This window comes from Hemicordylus capensis, chromosome 1 (assembly GCF_027244095.1).
Source record: "Hemicordylus capensis ecotype Gifberg chromosome 1, rHemCap1.1.pri, whole genome shotgun sequence".
NCBI lineage: Eukaryota > Metazoa > Chordata > Lepidosauria > Squamata > Cordylidae > Hemicordylus > Hemicordylus capensis.
Window position 1 is genome coordinate 386,388,131 of NC_069657.1, and position 19,736 is coordinate 386,407,866.

Sequence of the window (19,736 nt, forward strand, 5' to 3'; positions counted from 1 at the left end):
CGTGGCACTATTTTATTGTGGTTCCAGTCCTAGCTCTCAAGTAAATTCCAGGTGTCATTTGGAGTGTGTTGCTCTGCAAAGCAAGAGTTACTCTATGGAGTTCCACAAGGCTCCATATTGTCTCTAATGCTCTTTAATATCTACATGAAACCTCTGGAAAAGATCATCAGGAGATTTGATGCAGGATGTAATCAATATACTGATGAAACCCAAATCTATTTCTCCTTATTGACTTCATCACGAAATGGCATAACCTCCCTAAATGCCTGCCTGGAGGCAGTAATGGGCTATATGAGGATAATAAACTGAAGTTGAATCCAAATAAGACAGAGGTACTGATTACAGGGTGGGGGGTTAAGACCCGAGAGATGGTTTAGATCTGCCTGTTCTCGATGGGGTTACACTCCCCACTGAAAGATCAGGTATGTAGCTTGGGAGTGCTCCTGGGTCAAAACTCTCTCTGGTTTCTCAGGTTGAGGCAATGGCCAGAAGCACTTTTAATCAGCTTCGGTGGCTGATACATCAGCCATGCCCATTTCTGGAGATAAATTACCTTAACACAGTGGTACATATACTGGTGACCACCAAGCTTGACTACTATAATGTACTCTACGTAGCTTGCACTCTGCACTCTTTTGTAATGAGTATTTATTATTTATTTATTCGATTTCTATACCACCCTTCCAAAAATGGCTCAGGGTGAGTAGAGTGTACTCTTCTGTAATGCACTCAAACTATGCACTTTGTACATAGTTTGAAAACTACAACTGGTACAGAATGCGGCAGCCAGGTTGGTCTCCGGGACAAAATGAAGGGGCCATATAACCAATTCTAGAAGAACTGCACTGGCTGCCGATATGTTTTGAATGAAATACAAAGTACTGATCATCACCTATAAAGTCCTGAACAGCTTAGGTCCCGGGTACTTAAGAGAGCACCTTCTTTGTCATGAACCCTGTTACCTGTAGTGGGTGGGCAACCAGAAATTGTAAGGTTAACATAAAAGGTGGTTTTTCCTTGATTGACATTCTGTAGCCCTTAGGTCATGACCCAATCAGTTATCAAGTTGGGCACAACTAAAGGGCTCTTGGGAAGAAGGTGGTGTGCCCAGGTGAGAGAGGAGCAATTGAGTCTTGCCAGATTCTCTCAGGCTGAGTTCTGCAAGTCCCTGGGGGTCAGGGACTGCAGGGGTTAGTCTCACCTGTCCTGGTGAGGTCCAAAGAGAGGAAGCCAAGGATGATGGCTTCAGAAGTATAGACTTAGGAGAAAGTGTTTTAAGACTTGGGTTAGAAGTTATTTTCTTTTGTGTGTGTTGCTTTGTATACTCAAGTTTTTGCTTCTTGTAACTGTCTTCAACACTAGCCTAGTAAATGACCAAGTTAAGTACTGCCTGAGACCATCTGGGCTTTTTGAAAAACTCTTGTAACCACGAAGCCAATATTATTTGCAATAGCTATGTGGGAAATCCAGAACTGGCTTATTCTTTTTTTGCAGGGGTGGGATAATAAACCAATAAATTGTTTTCTTTGTTTTTAGAAGCCCTCTTAGATTGTCTGACTGACTCCGGCATAGGGAGAGGTGGAAGCATGAGTCTACATGCCCTTAAATGGGATAGCAAAGCCTGCTACTTCCCCACATAAACATATATAAGTGGAACCGTTTGCTTCTAGCAAAGTAAAGGGTGGACTGGAAGTTTTAGCGTTCCCATTCCAGTCTGAGGTAACTCTGTTAACTAAGGAATGCTTGGTGGCAGCAAGACTATCTACCAGAGATTCTCCTTTTCTTTTTAATTAATATAAAACCCAGTCAGCCCATGAGGCTTGAGAGACTGATTTTTAAATCTCTATTGAAGACTTTTCTTTTTCGCCAGGCTTTTGCCCTGCAGTTTACCTATTTGGTTATTTCCTTTTTTGTTAGTTACTTTAGTTTTTAATTTAGAATATAATTTTAATGTTGTCTTGCTTTGCATGTTTTTGTACACCGCCCAGAGTCTTTGGAGTGGGCAGTAAATTAAATGTTTCAAATAAATAAATAAATAAATAAATAAACTGTTTTTATTCAGTTCATTCTGTGAATTGTTTCTAATTGGTTTTTATTCTGTGAAAGTGTTTTTGTTTTTATATTGTAGTTTGGACTGTGTACACCACCATAGACAAGATAGCAGACAAGTGGAGGTGCCACCCAGAAGACCTTTTCACAAAATCGCCTCTAAACCTTGAGAATTCCTTTGGAGAAGAAGTGAGGGAATGCTCTTTGTTCAAATGGAGACAAAATGTATGTGATTATATGCCTCATTCATTCATTCACTGCCTAGAGATGTATATATCAGACAGTATATAAATATGATATACAAAATAAATAAATTTCAGGTCATAGCAAAAAGGAAGGAAGGAAAGGGAAACTTTTTGGTATGCAGTCACTGTAGTCCATTATTCCTGTTTTTCTACAGGGAATGAGAAGAATGATTAAATTGCTAGCAGAAGTTAGAAATGAGACAGCAAAATACTTAACAGCTCAAAACATAATCCTCAAAAAGAAGTGTGTGTCTAGGATATTAAATCCAAACTTGGATCAGTGCTTCAACTGTAGATTACCTGCAACATCAGCTCACAGTCATCTCTTCCAACAAAAATCATCTCTCGTGGCAGCCTGTGGCGGGTGCCTCCACTGCTCACTAAAAACCAAGATGTTAAGCTCATTTTCTGCTTAGTTGATAAATCCTCAGCAAGGCTACGTCATCCTGCAGTGAGACACCAAGATAAAGAGAAATATATATTATAGGGTTTTTTGTATGTTTTTTTTTTTTTAAAACTTCACCTCTTTTTCCTATGCTATTGAGCTTTAAATGTTTTCCAGTGCCTGGAGAAATTACAACAGACACAGGACTTTAAATTTATGTCACTAAACATTGCATAAATGAATGTTTCCATACACAGATGTAAGAAAATACTCACGAACACCATCATATGTGAAGACTGTACATGTGTAGTTTGCCAGGTGTCACACAATGGGAAGTTGTGACAGCTGGGAGGAGAGTTGGTCTTGTCGTAGCAAGCATGAATTTGCTAAGCAGAGTCCATCCTGGTTTGCATTTGAATGGGAGACATGTGAGCACTCTAAGATATTCCCCTTAGGGGATGGAGCTGCTCTGGGAATAGCATCTATATGCTTGCATGCAGAAGGTTCCAAGTTCCCTCCCTGGCATCCCCAAGACAGGGCTGAAAGAGACTCCTGCCTGCAACCTTGGAGAAGCTGCTGCCAGTTTGCAGACAATACTGAGCTAGATGGACCAACGGTTTGACTCTGTATAAAGTGGCTTCCTATGTCTGATAGCAAAAGATTCTCAGTACGTGAGCATGCAGCAAAATGTGTTAATGCATTAATATATAATGTTTTTCCTACACACAAACTGGAAAAATAAATAAAGCAACCCTAAGAGCTTTAACATACTGAACTGGTTCGAATACCTGCTGTATAGTGGTAATATACCGAATCCCTGCTGGTATGTTTCCCAGACTATGGGGAAACACCTATATCGGGCATCAGCAATATAGGAAGATGTTGAAAGGCAACATCTTGTACTGTGTGGGAGGAGGCAATGGTAAACCCCTCCTGTATTCTTCCAAAGAAAGCCAAAGGGCTCTGTATTTATTGATTGATTGATTGATTGTTAAATTTATATACCGCCTTTCATTAAAAACAATTCCAAGGCGGTTTACACAGAATTTAAAAGCAAGATTATAAAAAAGCCACAATTAAAATATAAAATATATTTTATAAAATATAAAAACAAATTTGATTTAAAAGATTTAAAATACAAGCATAAAAAAAGAACAATACAAAGAAGCAGCAGCAGAGACAATTATATAAAAGCCTGGGTAAAAAGGCCGCCCAGTCTGTGGGCGCCAGGAGTCAAAATCGACTTGACGGCACACTTTTCTTTTACTATATGTTTTACAACCGGGGAAAGACATTGCTGCTAGTATTATTACAAGTAGTGGTATAACTGTTGCCAGCAGAAAAGCCGCTCCCTGCTGCTGTATTTCATGGCAAAGCCAGGGGCGGAGTTGTGCACCCCAGCTCCACGGGCAGGCACATGACCTGCCATCTTGTCTCCCCCTGCTCGTATCAGTGATTGGCTAATGGGAGTGAGGGAGCACCTGCATAAAATGGCAGGCTCTCTTCTCTTTCTCCTAGTTGCTCTGGGGTAAGGCACTCACTCACCCATCTCGTCATCAGTGAGGGTTATCCAATAGCCTTTTGGGGCCAAGTAGGAATTTTTTGGGTCACACCCGATTGGCTCCAGGTGTGGCCTTCTTTCACTGACTTCTGACATTCCTCATAAGGTTCCACTGCTTAGGACTCCCTTGGTCACTTTATAGTTGTGTGTGGGTTGGGTAGGCTGTATTGGTAATGGTGTTGGACTTGAGGACCAATTAAAGGGCGAGGGAGCCAAGGAACAGCTCGGTGGCCATGGGGCTGGGAACTGCCCCTACTAGGAGGATGGCTTGGTTCACCACCCAGAGTTTTACAGGTTGAGGTGAGTCAGGCTGGCCTTCCTCAGCAGGGATAAAACCTCACAGTGTGATGATGTCAGGGCTCGGTGCCTGGCTGAATCACCCAGTCCTTCGCCCTGCTCTGGATAGTCCTCCTTTTGAGGCCGACCTATATGGGTGGCACCCATACTCTGTTGAGTTAGTTCCTCATTGCAGGTTATTTGTACTTAAGTCAATAAAGCGGCCCTAATTTTCTCCAAATTACATGTGTCCTGTCTTTACTGGGGCCTGGGTGTGCAATTGTAGCAACTCAGAGGTTAAAAGGTATTTTGATATTCATGATATTGATCTAGATGGTGGCTTAACTTAGGCAGTAAGATAGCAAGAAGTGGTCCTTCCAAATACTAGCAAACTTATTCAAGTATCCTATCCAGGGTCATAACCTGAACACTACTAATTTTCATTAGTATCAAATAAAAATGAATATGATGGTTTACTTTAATGGTAAACCCATTATTTGGTTTCTCATTTCCATGTGGTTAGATTGCCTGCACAATCAAAATATATAGCTTCTCCTTATAGATAATGTATCTGTAAAGAGGAATTAAGAGACATTTTATGTGTTTCAGTTATTAGTTATACAAGAAGCAAAAGCTGGGTTTTGCCCTATATTTGGGAGTATAAAGGGGAAATTAAAAATATATTTAAAGCACTTGAAGGTATTTTCAAAATGTTAAACATAAATTAGAGGTGCAAATATGTTTTGGAAAGTTGTAAATTTTGACATTAGGCAGTTTTAAGGAAATAGAAATAGTTTTCAAAAAAATATGGTGATACCTATTTCAAATAATTCAATCTAATTTGCAATCCAATTATGTATCCAAACTGATTTGGCAACTCAGATAAATCATTGCTTAGGAAAATGTAACTGAAATCACTGACCAAAAAAGAAAAAAAAGAAAGAAGAGTTTAGCCAAAGGTTGTTTTTTTAAACTGAACCACAGAGAATACTGCAGGTCCTTTTGAAAAGTAGTCAGACTGCAAGTTTCTTTTCAGGAATTAATTTGTTCAGACAACTTGTTAGTAGTAGTAGGCATGCATATTGCTAATTACTTGCAATAGAGGGACAGGTGAATATTTCCTTCAGGTGAAGAACCAACCGGCAAATATCACTAGCACCCTCCTCTCTCCACTGTGGCCTATTTGCTTGATTGATACTTGAGCATTACCACATATAACCAGATTTCCAAAATAATTAACTTCAAGCAAGTGCATGTCCTCAGATACATGGTTTCATGGTAGTTGTAAAACAATACCGGAAGAGTGCTGCTCAAGATTAGAAATATGGTATCAGGGAGGGTGCACAGTTGTAAGTTTAGAGTCAAAGGCTGAAAGCCTATGTACTAAGCAGTAAGTTCCACAGAGGTAACGGGAGTTATTTTTAAGTAAACTTGGTAAGGCTTGTGCTTTAAGATGAAACAAAGTTGCTTACTGTTTTGCTGTATATATTATGGGTATATTGTTAAGAGCTCAAAGGCTCCAGTAACAACAGTTGCAAAGCAATGATCTTTCCTTCACAATAATTCAACATACAGAAAAAAAAGATACGTTTAGTCTTAAAATCAGAGCAAAACTATAGAAGATTTTAAAAATCTGAAATAAGTGTGTGGGGGGTGGACACAAATAGGCTGTATAGTGCCCACTGCTGGTATTGATAACACACTGATCAGTATGAACACACACGCACCAACAACAACTGAATATATTAAAAGAACACCCATACAAGTTACTGTAAAGAAGAAAAAGGTACAAGACAGATGGACAGCTTCAGACCCCTGATTAGAACTTGCGTGCTAGCAGGATGGTAATATAATAAGGTAGGGTCTCAAAGAAAGTAGACATTTTCAGTTACCATCTCACGGTCCTTCACCACACTGACCGCATGTGCATTTACGATGGGAAAACAATATGCTAGTAACGCATGCATTTAAACTGGCATTATCATTTTCCTTTTGTATCTTTGTCCCTCCTACATTTTAACTCCTGCCTGTATAAGTCTCATGAAAAGATTAAATAGGCTGGTGAACACAAAACAGCCTCGCTGGATCAGGCCCAAGGCTTATCTAGTCCAGCATCCTGTTTCATACAGTGGCCCACCAGATGCCTCTGAGAAGCCCACAAGCAAGAGGTGAGGGCATGCCCTCTCTCTTGCTGTTGCTCCCCTGCAATTGGTATTCAGAGACATCTTGCCTCTAAGGCTGGAGGTGGCCTATAGCCACCAGACTAGCAACCATTGTTAGGCCTGTACTCCATGAATTTATCTAAGCCCTTTTTAAAGCCATCCAAGCTAGTGGCCATCACTGCATCATATGGCAAAGAATTCCATAGATTGATTATGGGCTGTGTGAAGAAGTACTCCTTTTGCTGGTCCTAAATTTCCTGGCCATCAGTTTCATGGGATGACCCCTGGTTCTAGTGTTCTGAGAGAAGGAGAAAAATGTATCTCTGTCCACTCTCTCTACTCCATGCACAATTTTATATACCATATAAAATACAATCACACACACACACACACACAGAGAATATAATTTTATATATCATTTCTCCCCATAGTTGCCTCTTTTCCAAACTAAAAAGCCCCAGATGATGTAGCCTTGCCTCATACCTGGGATATAACAAGCATAACCAGGATAGAACATAAGAAAGTAACCTGAAATCAGGCAAGATTTGCTTCCTCTGCTATTGTGTAGATGTCCTGGAGACAAAGGTATTTAAAAGAAAAATTATCATTCAGACCCTGAAAGCAGCAAAAGTACACAGATATACAGTCTAACTATTCAGAGAGGAACTGCTATGGAGATAGGTGATGCCTTAAGCTACATCACCAGTGGCAGGCCTTCAGTGTGATTATTATAACACTGAATTGCTGTCTCATGTGATTTGGCCACATGCCCTTGCAAGAGCCAAGAGTATGCCTCACAGGCAGATCATGTGAATAGCAGCAAGCATGAGCAAACTCCTTGTTTCATGCAAATATTCTACCTTGTCTCCGATACCAAGCAAAAAGAGGCATGGGGTCCACATATGACTGCTATCTTTTAGAACCAATATCCCTTTCAAAAAGTTTAAATCCTACTGCTTTTTGCATACTGAAACAGAAGAGAACATATTTACATTTAAAATGAACACAAATAACTAGGTCAGAATTGATGAATCAAAATGCTGAAAATGTCAAAAAAATTCACCAATTGATGTTTAACAGAATAAATTAAAAAAAAAACAACCTGAAAGGGATTAAATATTTATTGTCTGGCAATCGTAGTAGCTTTAGGTAGCACTCTTAGAGATAAAAGCCTGACAGTAAGAATAGAGAGCTAGCAAAAAAAGCTGGCAGAACTGTGGAAGATTTGCAACCCAGATACATATTTTAGAACTCCTCAGAATGATACATCTCCTGTATTGAACTGGTTAAAGTGAGAGAAAATAGAACACACACAGGCAGCCCAGTCCTATACATGTTCATTTGGCAGTAGGTCCTACTTTGTGGTATATACCAACAACCTCTCCTAGTACACATGCATTGGACACATGCACTGTGGAAACTGAATCTATCACCACTGATCTTTTGCGACAAAAATATTAATGTTGTCCCAGTGCTGGCAGTCTATAGAAAAGAGAATTCTGAGAAGAGCTGTTTTTAAAGGTGGCATTCCATTGATGTAATTAGGACTGTTCATTCTCCCACTTCAACTTTCATGCTAAAAACAGAACAGTGCTTTCTGTGAGGGAAGATAGAAATATCCCCCACCAAAAAAACCCCTCCCTTAATGAAAGGATATTGTCATTGTTTTCAGTCCTGTCCACTATTATCTTCTCTATCTGCTCTTGCAATTTTGGCATTATTTTCCTACCCATCTAGATAATGCTTCTTTCTTTTACCTAGTTCAGTCACATGGGCAATCACAGCTGATTGGGGTGCACATATGAACATGATGACATCACAATGCTACATAGCCATTCAGATTTAGATGCCTGGTAGTGTCACTAAGAACAGAATGACATGAGAGCAAGGGCAATGTTTACAGAATCAGTCATATGCATGATCCCAATTATTCAAGGATAATGTATCTAGCATGATGTCAATACTACATAATCAACCAGTTTGGCTACCTTACATAATGACATTTCTGAGGGCAAATGAAGCCAATGAGGGAGAGGAGTATAAATGAATAGGTTAATGTTTGTAGGGCAAAACAACACTGAAAGAGAGGACAGTGTTTTTTGACCAGCTGAATATGTCTGAAATATAAAGTACATAGTTTCAGCTTAGATCTTACAAGATAGCCAGATTTGGATAATGTCTTTGTAGGCATTTCACTGGCACTAGTGGATGACTCCTATGTCTCCAATTACAGTCATCCCCCTTGCCAACCATGGTTTTCCCAACTGTGGTTTTGAGTATCCCCGACTGGGAAATTGTGATAGGTCTCACCAAATGTGACTTGAGTATCCATGGTTTGGTGAGATTTCTTGGTAATTGGGGGGGGGGGGAGTGTTTGCAATTGTGGGGGATTCTGGGGTGATTTCTGGCGTTTCTCCTTCATTCCTCTTGCTAACTATTAATTTAAAGGGATTCCGGGTGGTTTTTGGCCATTTCTGGGGTCTTTTTTCTTTCTTTTTCAGTCTTCTCATGACTGTGATTCTCCTAACCCCATTCTAATGTATTTCAATTGCTCACCAACCATGAAGTTTTCCCAGAACAGAACCCTTGCGGTTGGCGAGGGATAACTGGTGTAGTGGTTAGAGTGCTGGACTAGGACTGGGAAGACCTGAGTTCAAATCCCCATTCAGCCATGATACTTGCGGGTGACTCTGGGCCAGTCACTTCTCTCTCAGCCTAACCTACTTCACAGGGTTGTTGTGAGGAGAAATGTAAGTATGTTGTACACCGCTCTGGGCTCCTTGGAGGAAGAGCAGGATATACAATTATAAAATCAAATCAAATCAAATATATATACAAAATAAATAGTCCTCTCTGCACAGCGTGCCACTACTAGTTTATGTAAAACTTTAATCAACCAATATAATCCTACACATTATCTATCCATGCACCACCATCACCCCGCACAACATTTTAAAAACTAAGCACCTATAAATTTCATGACAAACTTGCTAAGTTAGGAAAAACGACTCATTAGCCAGGGCTTATATTTTCTGTGCATTACAATAATGTTGCATTGTCTTTATTGCATGAACACTGTAGTTTTCTTTCAAAGGGAGAGGTATTGTTTTTACAGTCTGGGGAATTACATACTTCAGTATCTAAAAAGCAGCAAATGCATTCTTCTCAGAAGTGTAACAAATAGATGATGCAACAGCTGCAAAACCAGCAATATAATCTGCATAATTTGGAACTGAAGCTCTACATTCTGCAGCCAAGTGATGGGTGTAACTCAGTTCTACGGATGATGTGACTGCCAGCATTGAACTAAAGTATTACTGATGCAAATACAATTCTTAATTTGAATCAATAAACTAAAAACATAAGCAAATATGCACTTGCTGATTGTGGTTGTAACCAGCAATTACTCAAGACACAACCTCCCTAATCAATGAGGCAAAGCTGACAATTTTTAGTCTTCTATCCTTGAAAATAGTTAATTGGCTTAATGCAAAGTGGGATCCTGGATTCTTCTGGATACTATGGGATCCTGGATTCTTCTCTTCTGGTCCATAGGGAGGATCCAAGCAAGTCCTACCTCTCTAGCTATCTTGAGTTTTGTCCGCCCTATTAGGGATACAGACATTTTGTCTGGCCCTGCTGTTAGCCAGCCATTTATTTATTGTCATTCTTACCTCTTCCCTCTCCAAAGTATTTGGTCATGCAGAGATATCACAGGAGGAGGGAGGGAATGCCTGAAACTTCACACATGGAAAGGAGACATCCCTCTAGCTGCTTCTGAGTGTATCCCAGCCAGACTTGATACAAGAAGCTGGCCCCTCCGCTCTGCCAACTCCTTTGGCAGCCTCAGAAAACTCAATAGGAGGATTGGTCTTTCCTGCTGTGTATTACCTTTGCAACTGGCAAGCCCAGAAGGCCTCTGTATGAGAAGGTATGTGAGGAAACTGGTGAACAGTTTCAGTTTTGCAACAGAAGCCTCTATGACCGGTGGTCCCTCTAATTTTTTTCATCTATGTGAGGCATGAGTTTTGTTTTGGGCGGCAGTATCAAGGCAGCAGGTGCACACATGCATTCAGAATGGGGCCTTCCTGATTCAACCTGATTGGGATCTAAATTGAACTGAGTGGACATCCAAAAACACCTTAGCGCACGCCTTAGAGTGAACAGTGTCTATGACTGGTTGGCCTGTATGATCTCCTCAGGGGCCTGAACAGTCCTATGATCAGATGAACCAGAAAACAGACCCACAAATAAGTTGTAATTGTTTTCCACCAATCTACATTACTTGACTAGTAAGCCAGAGGTTGCTGATTCAAATCCCCGCTGGCATGTTTAGCAGACTATGGGAAACACCTATATCAGGCAGCAGAGATACAGGAAGATACTGAAAGGCATCATCTCATACTGCCTGGGAGGAGGCACTGGTAAACCCCTCCTGTATTCTACCAAAGCCAACCACAGGGCTCTGTGGTCACCAGGAGTTGACACCGACTTGACGGCACACTTTACCTTACAATACATTACTTATAGGAAGCTGCCTATAAGTAATGTATTGGTAAGTCAGACTAATGGTAAGTCAGACCATTGGTCTATCTAGCCTAGTGCTATATCCAGGGAGTAGCAGCAGCTCTCTAAGGTTTCAGAGGTCAACTTCCCAGCCCTACTTGGAGATGTCAGGGGCTGCACTTTGGACCTTCTGCATGCAGAGCATATACCTTTCCGCTGAGGTTATGATCCTTCTGTTTTGTGCATTCAGCTTTTCCAGTAAGTTGTGAGCAATAAATAATTGTGTGATTAGATGAAATGTAGTTTGCACTGCTGCTCTCACTTATACAATATTTCTGTTCAAAAACCAAATGATGCATACACTCCTCCAAGTTCTTTGCAGTGCATGAAGAACTCAGGGGCAGGGCGAGGAGGGAAGGGGAGGGGAGAAGATTCTTCCTTTGTGTCCATCCACACAGGCAAGGCTTTGGAAGAGATTCCTGGTCACCAATGGTGATCTAACAGCCACATCTATAGGACCATAATCCTGCTACCTTGCATCACAGTTCTATACAGGTGAAACTCGGAAAATTAGAATATCGTGCAAAAGTCCATTAATTTCAGTAATGCAAATTAAAAGGTGAAACTGATATATGAGACGGATGCATTACATGCAAAGCGAGATAAGTCAAGCCTTAATTTGTTATAATTGTGATTATCATGGCGTACAGCTCATGAAAACCCCAAATCCACAATCTCAGAAAATTAGAATATTACATGGAACCAAGAAGACAAGGATTGAAGAATAGAACAGTATCGGACCTCTGAAAAGTATAAGCATGCATATGTATTCAGTACTTGGTTTGGGCCCCTTTTGCAGCAATTACTGCCTCAATGCGGCGTGGCATGGATGCTATCAGCCTGTGGCACTGATGAAGTATTATGGAAAACCAGGATGCTTCATTAGCGGCCTTCAGCAATTCTGCATTGTTTGGTCTCATGTCTCTCATCCTTCTCTTGGCAATGCCCCATAGATTCTCTATGGGGTCAGGTCAGGCGAGTTTGCTGGCCAATCAAGCACAGTACACTGTATACTTTTCAGAGGTCCGATATTGTTCTATTCTTCAATCCTTGTCTTCTTGGTTCCATGTAATATTCTAATTTTCTGAGATTGTGGATTTGGGGTTTTCATGAGCTGTACGCCATGATCATCACAATTATAACAAATTAAGGCTTGACTTATCTCACTTTGCATGTAATGCGTCTGTCTCATATATCAGTTTCACCTTTTAATTTGCATTACTGAAATTAATGGACTTTTGCACGATATTCTAATTTTCCGAGTTTCACCTGTAGTTTACCTAGTCCTTGCTCTCTCCTATGGCCAACCTACCATGATACTAGCTACACCCCATATTTACTTATTAAGAGTAATTATGTCACTCTGGAAAAGCAACACCAGACAAACCTCACTGAATTGTGTAAACTAGCAATTTCAGACTTGCATCCTGTAGTCTACCAACTACTGACTTGGTCCCTGCCTGCCCCCACCCCCCCACCCATGCACTTTCTATTCAACTTTGTAGAACAGGTTCCAAGACCATCTATGTCTAAAAAGCCATACCCTCCAATCCAGAAATGTTGCCTCCTAATTCCCAAATGTTAAGCAGGTCCTACATCTGGTCAAAAGTTGGACTGCTGTTGGAGAACAGCACAAACCACCTTGAGTTCCTTGTTGGAAGAAATACATGGTATAAATGCAACAACCAAATATGTGTGCTACTGGTTATGGTCACTAGGTGGTATGGACACTGCACATACTTGGAGAACAAGTCAGCTTGCAAGCACCTAGAAAGTCCTAGTTAATACATGGATAGAAATTATGAAATCCTTGGCTTAGTACTAGTTTCTGAATATCAACAAATCTAGTTGAGTTTAATCCTGAAGCAAGTAGTTCCACTGTCTGTAAGAGATGTATCCATCAGCTTTTCTTATTAATCAGTTTATACACTGCTTTTCAACAAAAATGTTAGGGGTCCTTATTGTATAAACTGCAATGCTTTCGAAAGGTGCTAATAGGGGATGGGCAATTGTTTGCTCTGCAGATGGAGCCTCATGCAAAGCTATATGAAGAGAAAAGGGCAAAAATTGTGGCAATGTGAACAATCACAGCAAGAAAACCAAGCAGAAGCAACCAAACAGAACCAAACAGAGGAAAACCAAATCAGTAAACAGTAGGAAAGCATCAGGAATAATCACATTGGAAAGCTAAGTTCCAAGTTATGTCTCTAATGCCACTCTGCGCTTGGAGACAGGCCTGATCAAAGTGGAGGTCTGGGTATCAGTGGACATTCTCAGCTATTGGCTCAGACTGTCCTTTCACCCCTTTGGTCTTGCTCCCTTAACCTTATGTGATGACTACCAATCTAAATAGAAACAGTCAACTGAGGCAAAAAGAGCATCCTTGGGCCTTTCCCCCTTGATTCTACTTAATATGGGCTATGATCAGGTCAAAGCTTCTATTAAACAGTGTAGAATAGATATAGAGCACCAAACTGATTTAAGCAGGGTCACGAATTTTCTCATCAGGGAATGCCTTACATATTTACCCTGCCTAGCATCATATCTTACTCATTTGGAAGTCCCAAAACACAGGAAGGCATTCACCTTGGCACATTGTCACGCCCTCCTGTCTGCTGTGCTTGAAGGCCATTTCAGAAAGATCCCACTTGCAAAGCAACAATGCCCCTGCGGCTCCGGGGAGATTGAAATAAGTGAGCATGTCCTACTTCATGTTTGTATTACAGAGACATTCGCTCTTCCTTTATCCACCCATTGCTATGCAAGTACCCATTCACGCCATATCTACCTGTATGTGTCTATGCTGCTTTCTGACTCTAAGCTCACTATTACCTACGGCGTTGCCAGGTTCTGTGCAGCGGCATCCAAAATTGACGGAAGCTAGTAAGAGGTGTGTCCAAGCAGCCCTAATCTGTTCTCCTGCTGGCTCTTGCATGCTACATTGCATTCATCTAACACAGCACACCATCAGAAAGACTTATTATCCTCCCACTTTTTTTGCACTATAGCTTTGCACTTTAGCACTTGTGGAGCTTTTCATTAGCCCACATTGTCTGTATTTACATTATCTCTGTATTGTTGATGCCTTTTGTGGTTTGTGGATCAGATTATACTTGGAGTATTTTTTTACCCTTTACATGTGTATTCTGCATTTTTTACATTTCAACCTGTCCAAAGTTTGTTAGAAGGCATCATTTCCCATACTTTTCCACTGGGAAGGCTTTCCACATTTTCCAGGAAATTAATGAATTTTTCTGGGTTTTTTTTTATTTTTTCTGCTAGTGTATGTGAGTGTCTTGAACCTATCTGTTAAATAGCAGGTTTCTATCTTTTATAGTTTGGTCTGGGAGTTGTCAATGAGTGAGTGAGGCCCAAGCAGCTTTATATATACAGATGTAGCAGTATTTTATTGTAAGCTTCCATGTTAGGCATTGCGCCTTAAAGGCAAAATATTAAAAATAAATAAATAAATCTCTATCCTTGTAAAAAAACAACAAACACTTTACTACTCAAGCCAATAAGGTCAAGATTCTATCCCTAATTCTCTTTATCCATTTACATGTTACTGTGTGTAAAGGTAATCAGATTACTAGGTATAGGTTGTGCCAGCAATGGCACAAGCTTTCCTCCAACTGCCTAGAGAAAAATGGACTACATTCATTCTATCTTTATAAGATTATGCATTCAAATGCAAGGATTTTCATCATTTTGTTGTTCTTTTGTCCAAATACATACAGCCACTTACATTCCTCAGTAATAGAATAACAGTTTTTAAAAGTCATTATTATGTTTTTATTATTATTGTTGTTGTTGTTGTTTACACAATCAGACAGGTATTGTTGACTGGTTTGTTTTATCCAGACATCAAGTACTTCCCAAGGACCTGGGATGGCTGAATCTTATTATCAATATTGTTGCTGTTATTATTATAGATATATTATTATTGTTATTATTGGTTTTTCCTTCTTCTGTGTTCTTTCCTTCTCATGTAGTGTGCACCATCCTCAATTATTCATTTTCATTTTTAATCTTGGAGCTAATCTGTATTGTGTCATTAATTCCTATGTGTTCCTAAACTATGATCCAAAAATTGGAACTATGGGGAGGGATAAATCTTCTATAAATTATTTAATCTTAATGTGTTGATAGACCTGTCCTAAACCATGTGGTAAGAGTAGGTTAATACCTTGGCCTATTTAGGTACAATATTTCAGTTCTTCAACTGAGCAAGTTAAATAGTATTTAAAGAGAAAGGAAGACATTTATTACTCAAGGCAATCTGCCCCCTAATATTTGGGATTTATCTATAGCTGGAGAAGGCAGACTTAAAGCTTCTGGGAGCCAGTCCTCCCACCCCCAGAATCTTGGGAGCCACTAACACAAAATAGTGACTTGAAGAGGCAAAGCCAAATACAAAATGATTCTATTGTCAAAATAGCAGATTGTACCAATTACACTGACAGAGTAAGCGATTTTAACATCAAACACCCTGAATTCCAAGAGAATTGTGCGGCAGGACAGAAGGTTAAGGATGTGCATGGAACTGGCAGTTCCGTCGGTTCAAAGGCCAGTGTGTGTGTTTTTGGCTTTAAAGGCGCGGAAGGTTGCACTTACCCCTGCCTCCGCTATTCCCCTGCCGGTGCGCCATTACAAATGGGTCTGGCGGGGAAGCAACATACCTCCCTGCCGCCCCATCTGCTCCTAAACAGAAGCACCCAGCACGTGTTCGCAATGGAGCACCATGGGGAGAAAGCAGAGGGAGAGGTAAGTGCACTCTCCCCCGTCCTTAAAGTCAACCCCCTGCCTTTGAACTTCCCCCGCCTAGTTTCATGCACATCCTGACAGGAGATGTACAAGAAGCACTGCTTTGTGAGGGAAGAAACTGCAGAGAAGCCAATGGGAAAGCAAAGCACCTAGAGTACTCAGTGAGAGATTTAAAACGGTATGGCAATGCCTCCACTCAGCCAGCCAATCGGATCTAAAGTATTGGCTGGAAGGGAAGGGAGGAATAAGCAAGTTCAAAAGCTAGTTCAGATAAGCCAGGATCTGCCAGTACCTCCTGAACTACCTAATGTCCCCACCCCACAACTATAATACTCACTTTTTCAACATTCACTTTTAAATGTTGCCCTGAAGCTTTGGAATGTGCTCCTTGCTGAAATAAGAACAGCCCTGCTGGATCAGGCACAAGGCCAATTTAGCCCAGCATCCTGTTTCACACAGTGGCCCACCAAATAAAAGCCTCCCCATCACTAACAACTTTTAAAAAGTCTTTAAAGACACATCTGTTCACTCAGGCTTTTAATTAAATGTTGTTTTAATAGTTTTAACATAGTTTTAAATATTGTTTTAAAATTTTAAATTGTTGTAATGTTTTAAACTTTTCTGTTATTTATTTTGTTTTAACTAATGTTTTAACCTTTTCTGTTGTCATTTGTTTTGCTTTGCTGTGAACCACCTAGAGACATAGGCTTTGGGCAGTATAAAAATATGTTAAATAAATAAAAAAAATTGCAAGCTATTACTCTGCATACATTTAGCAGTAAATAGATAAAATACATGTATCTCCTTCCTAGCTGTTTATTGTAAAATCTGGTTGCAGTATACAAAAGAATATTCAGTACTCTTCAGACACCTGTTTTCTCGGGCTTTAAATTAATCAAAATTGTTTTAATTAATATTTTTATTCCATTTTATACTTGTATTTTAACTTATGTACATTGCTTCGAGATGCAAATGCCAGGTTGTATATAGATATGATACAGTATTTTTGAAACGTTTGTTTAAAATAAAACTCAATTTTGGCATTCTTTGGTGGACAACACTGAGAATGAGAAGAAGGGAGAAGAGTACCAATCTGGGGTTCAGCCAAATCCATTACTGATTCATCAGCTGCACACAAAAGATGCACCAGAGGGTACAATAGAGGCCCTTTTCACCACTTCATGTTTCCATGGATGTGCATGTGCAGCAGTGCACCCTATTAAAATATAAAGCCTTCAAACACCTTACATAGCCCTGTCTAGTTTGCCCCCTCTGCTTGGGCAAGGAGCTCATGATCAGTCAAGCCATGCACAGGTCTTTCATTCCTCATAACTGCCTGCAGCTCTGCATATCTGTGTACATGTCAAAAAGGAAGGGCAGCAATAGGGTTCTGTTCAACTTTATGGATAACTTCATATGCTGGCAATGTACCTACAGATTGAGCCCTGCATGTGTGCAAAATGCTGTTATTTTAAAAGCACATCAGGATGACCAGAATAATGGTTTCTGAACACTATGAGTTTTTTGGGAACACTAGCCCCACTGTAGTATGAATTATTCTATTGAAAAGTAAAAGCAGATGTTGATACTACATTAATAGTAGACCACCTAAGAAACATCTAACAAACAACCTTTCCCTCTAGAGACAGGAAAAGTAACTGTCTCTGAAAACTGGAAGGTATCAGAAGGACACACACCAGACATTAATATACACAGAGAAAGATCTAAAAAATCCAGTATAGCTTCGACTGTATTGAAGAAACCACCACCTGCTCCACATTCCATTGCACCTCCAAGATGGAACACCCTGCCGAATCTATAATAAAGGGCTACAGTTATGGAGTGGCTTTCCCCTTTGGAACTTTTAAGGATTCCAACGTTTCTAGAAGCATTACAAAATCTTATCTGTAAAGAAGTTGGGTGGAATTTTTTGCCATACTTGATTTTTTAAATGGATTTTTTTTTCCATTTCTAAAAATTTGTTAGTCAGCATCCAAACTAGCACTGCATACGTCCAGCAATGCAAGTTCCAGACTACTGTCTTTTGTCACTTCAGTGGAGGAAGGGGCAATTTTCACCCATTGCCCCTTCCCTCTGAAGCCCACTGTGCAACACCAAAATATGTTCTTGAGGGCTGTGTGCAGTGTTCCCTCTAAGGCGTGCACATGTGCACGTTCACATGTTTTTTTGATGTGTGTGCAATTAATTTTAGATCCTGCTCAGGTTGAATCAGGAACACCCCACTCCGATTGCATGTGCGTGCACACTGCCTTGATACTGCTGCCTAGAACAAAACTCATTCCACACAGAGATGAAAAAAATTAGAGAGAACACTGGCTGTGTGACCTCAGGAACATATTTTAGTGACACACAGTGGGCTTCGGAGGGAAGGGGAGATTGGGGGAAACTGTCCCTTTCCCTGCTCAGAAATTAGTACAGCAGTAGTTTGGAATTCTCACTCCAGCACACATGCAATGTTAACTAGGGATGTACACGGAACAGGCAGGAGCCAGTTCAACAACAGGGCTAGGTGGGTGCAGCTTCATTAAACACACATGTACTCTCACACACTTTGTATGGATAATCACCTGAAAAAAACTAACTTTGAAATTGCCAAACTTGTCTAATATTCCATTGGCATACATTCATCTTTACTAATGAAGTTTCTGAAACAATGATCAACGTCCAGGTTAACATTAGGGATGTGCACGGAACCGGTTCGGAGGCCCTTTATGGCCCTTTTACGATGTACCTCTGGCCGGCCCACCCATTGCCGCTGTTCCCCACCACCACCACGCCAAGCTTTCTGGCTGGTCGGCATCTTGTCCGCCCCCCTCCCCGCTGCCCGCTTCTTGCCCCCCTTGCTTTCTGGCGGGCTGGCCGTCCGGCTTCCTCTCCCACTTACCCCACACTTTCTGGCTTATGGGCTGGCCAGAAAGCCGGTCAGCCACCTCCTCCCACCCCCTCCTCCTGGCGGCTAGGCCAGGCCAGCCCACTGTCTCCTCTGGCCAACCAGCGGCCGGGTCAGGGTCAGGCCAGCCCGCCACCATTGTCTCCAGTCCCCTTCGCTATCCCCCAGGCAGCTGCTTCCGCAAGAGCTGCCACGCATGGGTTTAGCGACAGGTACGTTTAGGAGAATTAAATATATATATAGATGGTATTTTTCAACTTATTTCTGCTTACCTTTCTCAAACATGTTCCTATTTGGCTGAGTTTAAGCAAGGATGCTAGACATGCAAAAATATTTACATTGGATTCTACAAGCTACATCATGCACCTGCAGAAACTATTTGTTTAATTGAATAGTTTGCACCCTTTTAAACAAGAAACACTGATTACATTATGCTTGCATGCATACCTTTCATACAGAATTATGAATATGCAACTGAATATCACTGATATTAGACTTACACACTGAGGGAAATATTGAGATTAAAGAAATTGTGGCAAATTATGGCACACTTTAGAAATGGCAGTGTGAGGCACAGAGCTGGAAAAAGTATGTCAAATTGTTAACAATGCTAAAATTCCTGGGAGGGGGGGCAGGCAGAAGAGACATAGCTATTAACTATTGGTTTTAGAAGACTTCAGAGGTGCCATGATTGATCCAAAACAGGGAGAAGGTGATGTGGATACCATTATGGGCCCCAACTCTTTCCTCATAATTCAACCACTAGTTAAAAGAATACGGTGCCCAAGAATCTTTCCACTGTGATCAGAAATGAGAA

The 19,736-nt window shown here is 40.7% G+C and overlaps 1 protein-coding gene across 11 annotated transcripts in view; it reads right to left on the reverse strand.

Annotated features, from left to right (window-relative positions):
- Window positions 1-19,736, reverse strand: part of CEP170 (centrosomal protein 170) — a 141,304-nt gene that overhangs the window by 111,923 nt on the left and 9,645 nt on the right. For 10 of the 11 annotated variants that reach the window (XM_053301634.1, XM_053301627.1, XM_053301564.1 and 7 more), the window contains exon 2: window positions 2,595-2,740. In XM_053301634.1, the coding sequence (XP_053157609.1) occupies window positions 2,595-2,699 (105 nt within the window). In that variant the 5' untranslated portion in view covers window positions 2,700-2,740. Of the gene's footprint in view, window positions 1-2,594; window positions 2,741-2,954; window positions 3,082-19,736 lie in introns of all 11 variants that reach the window. The other variant, XM_053301571.1, reaches the window with a different exon arrangement.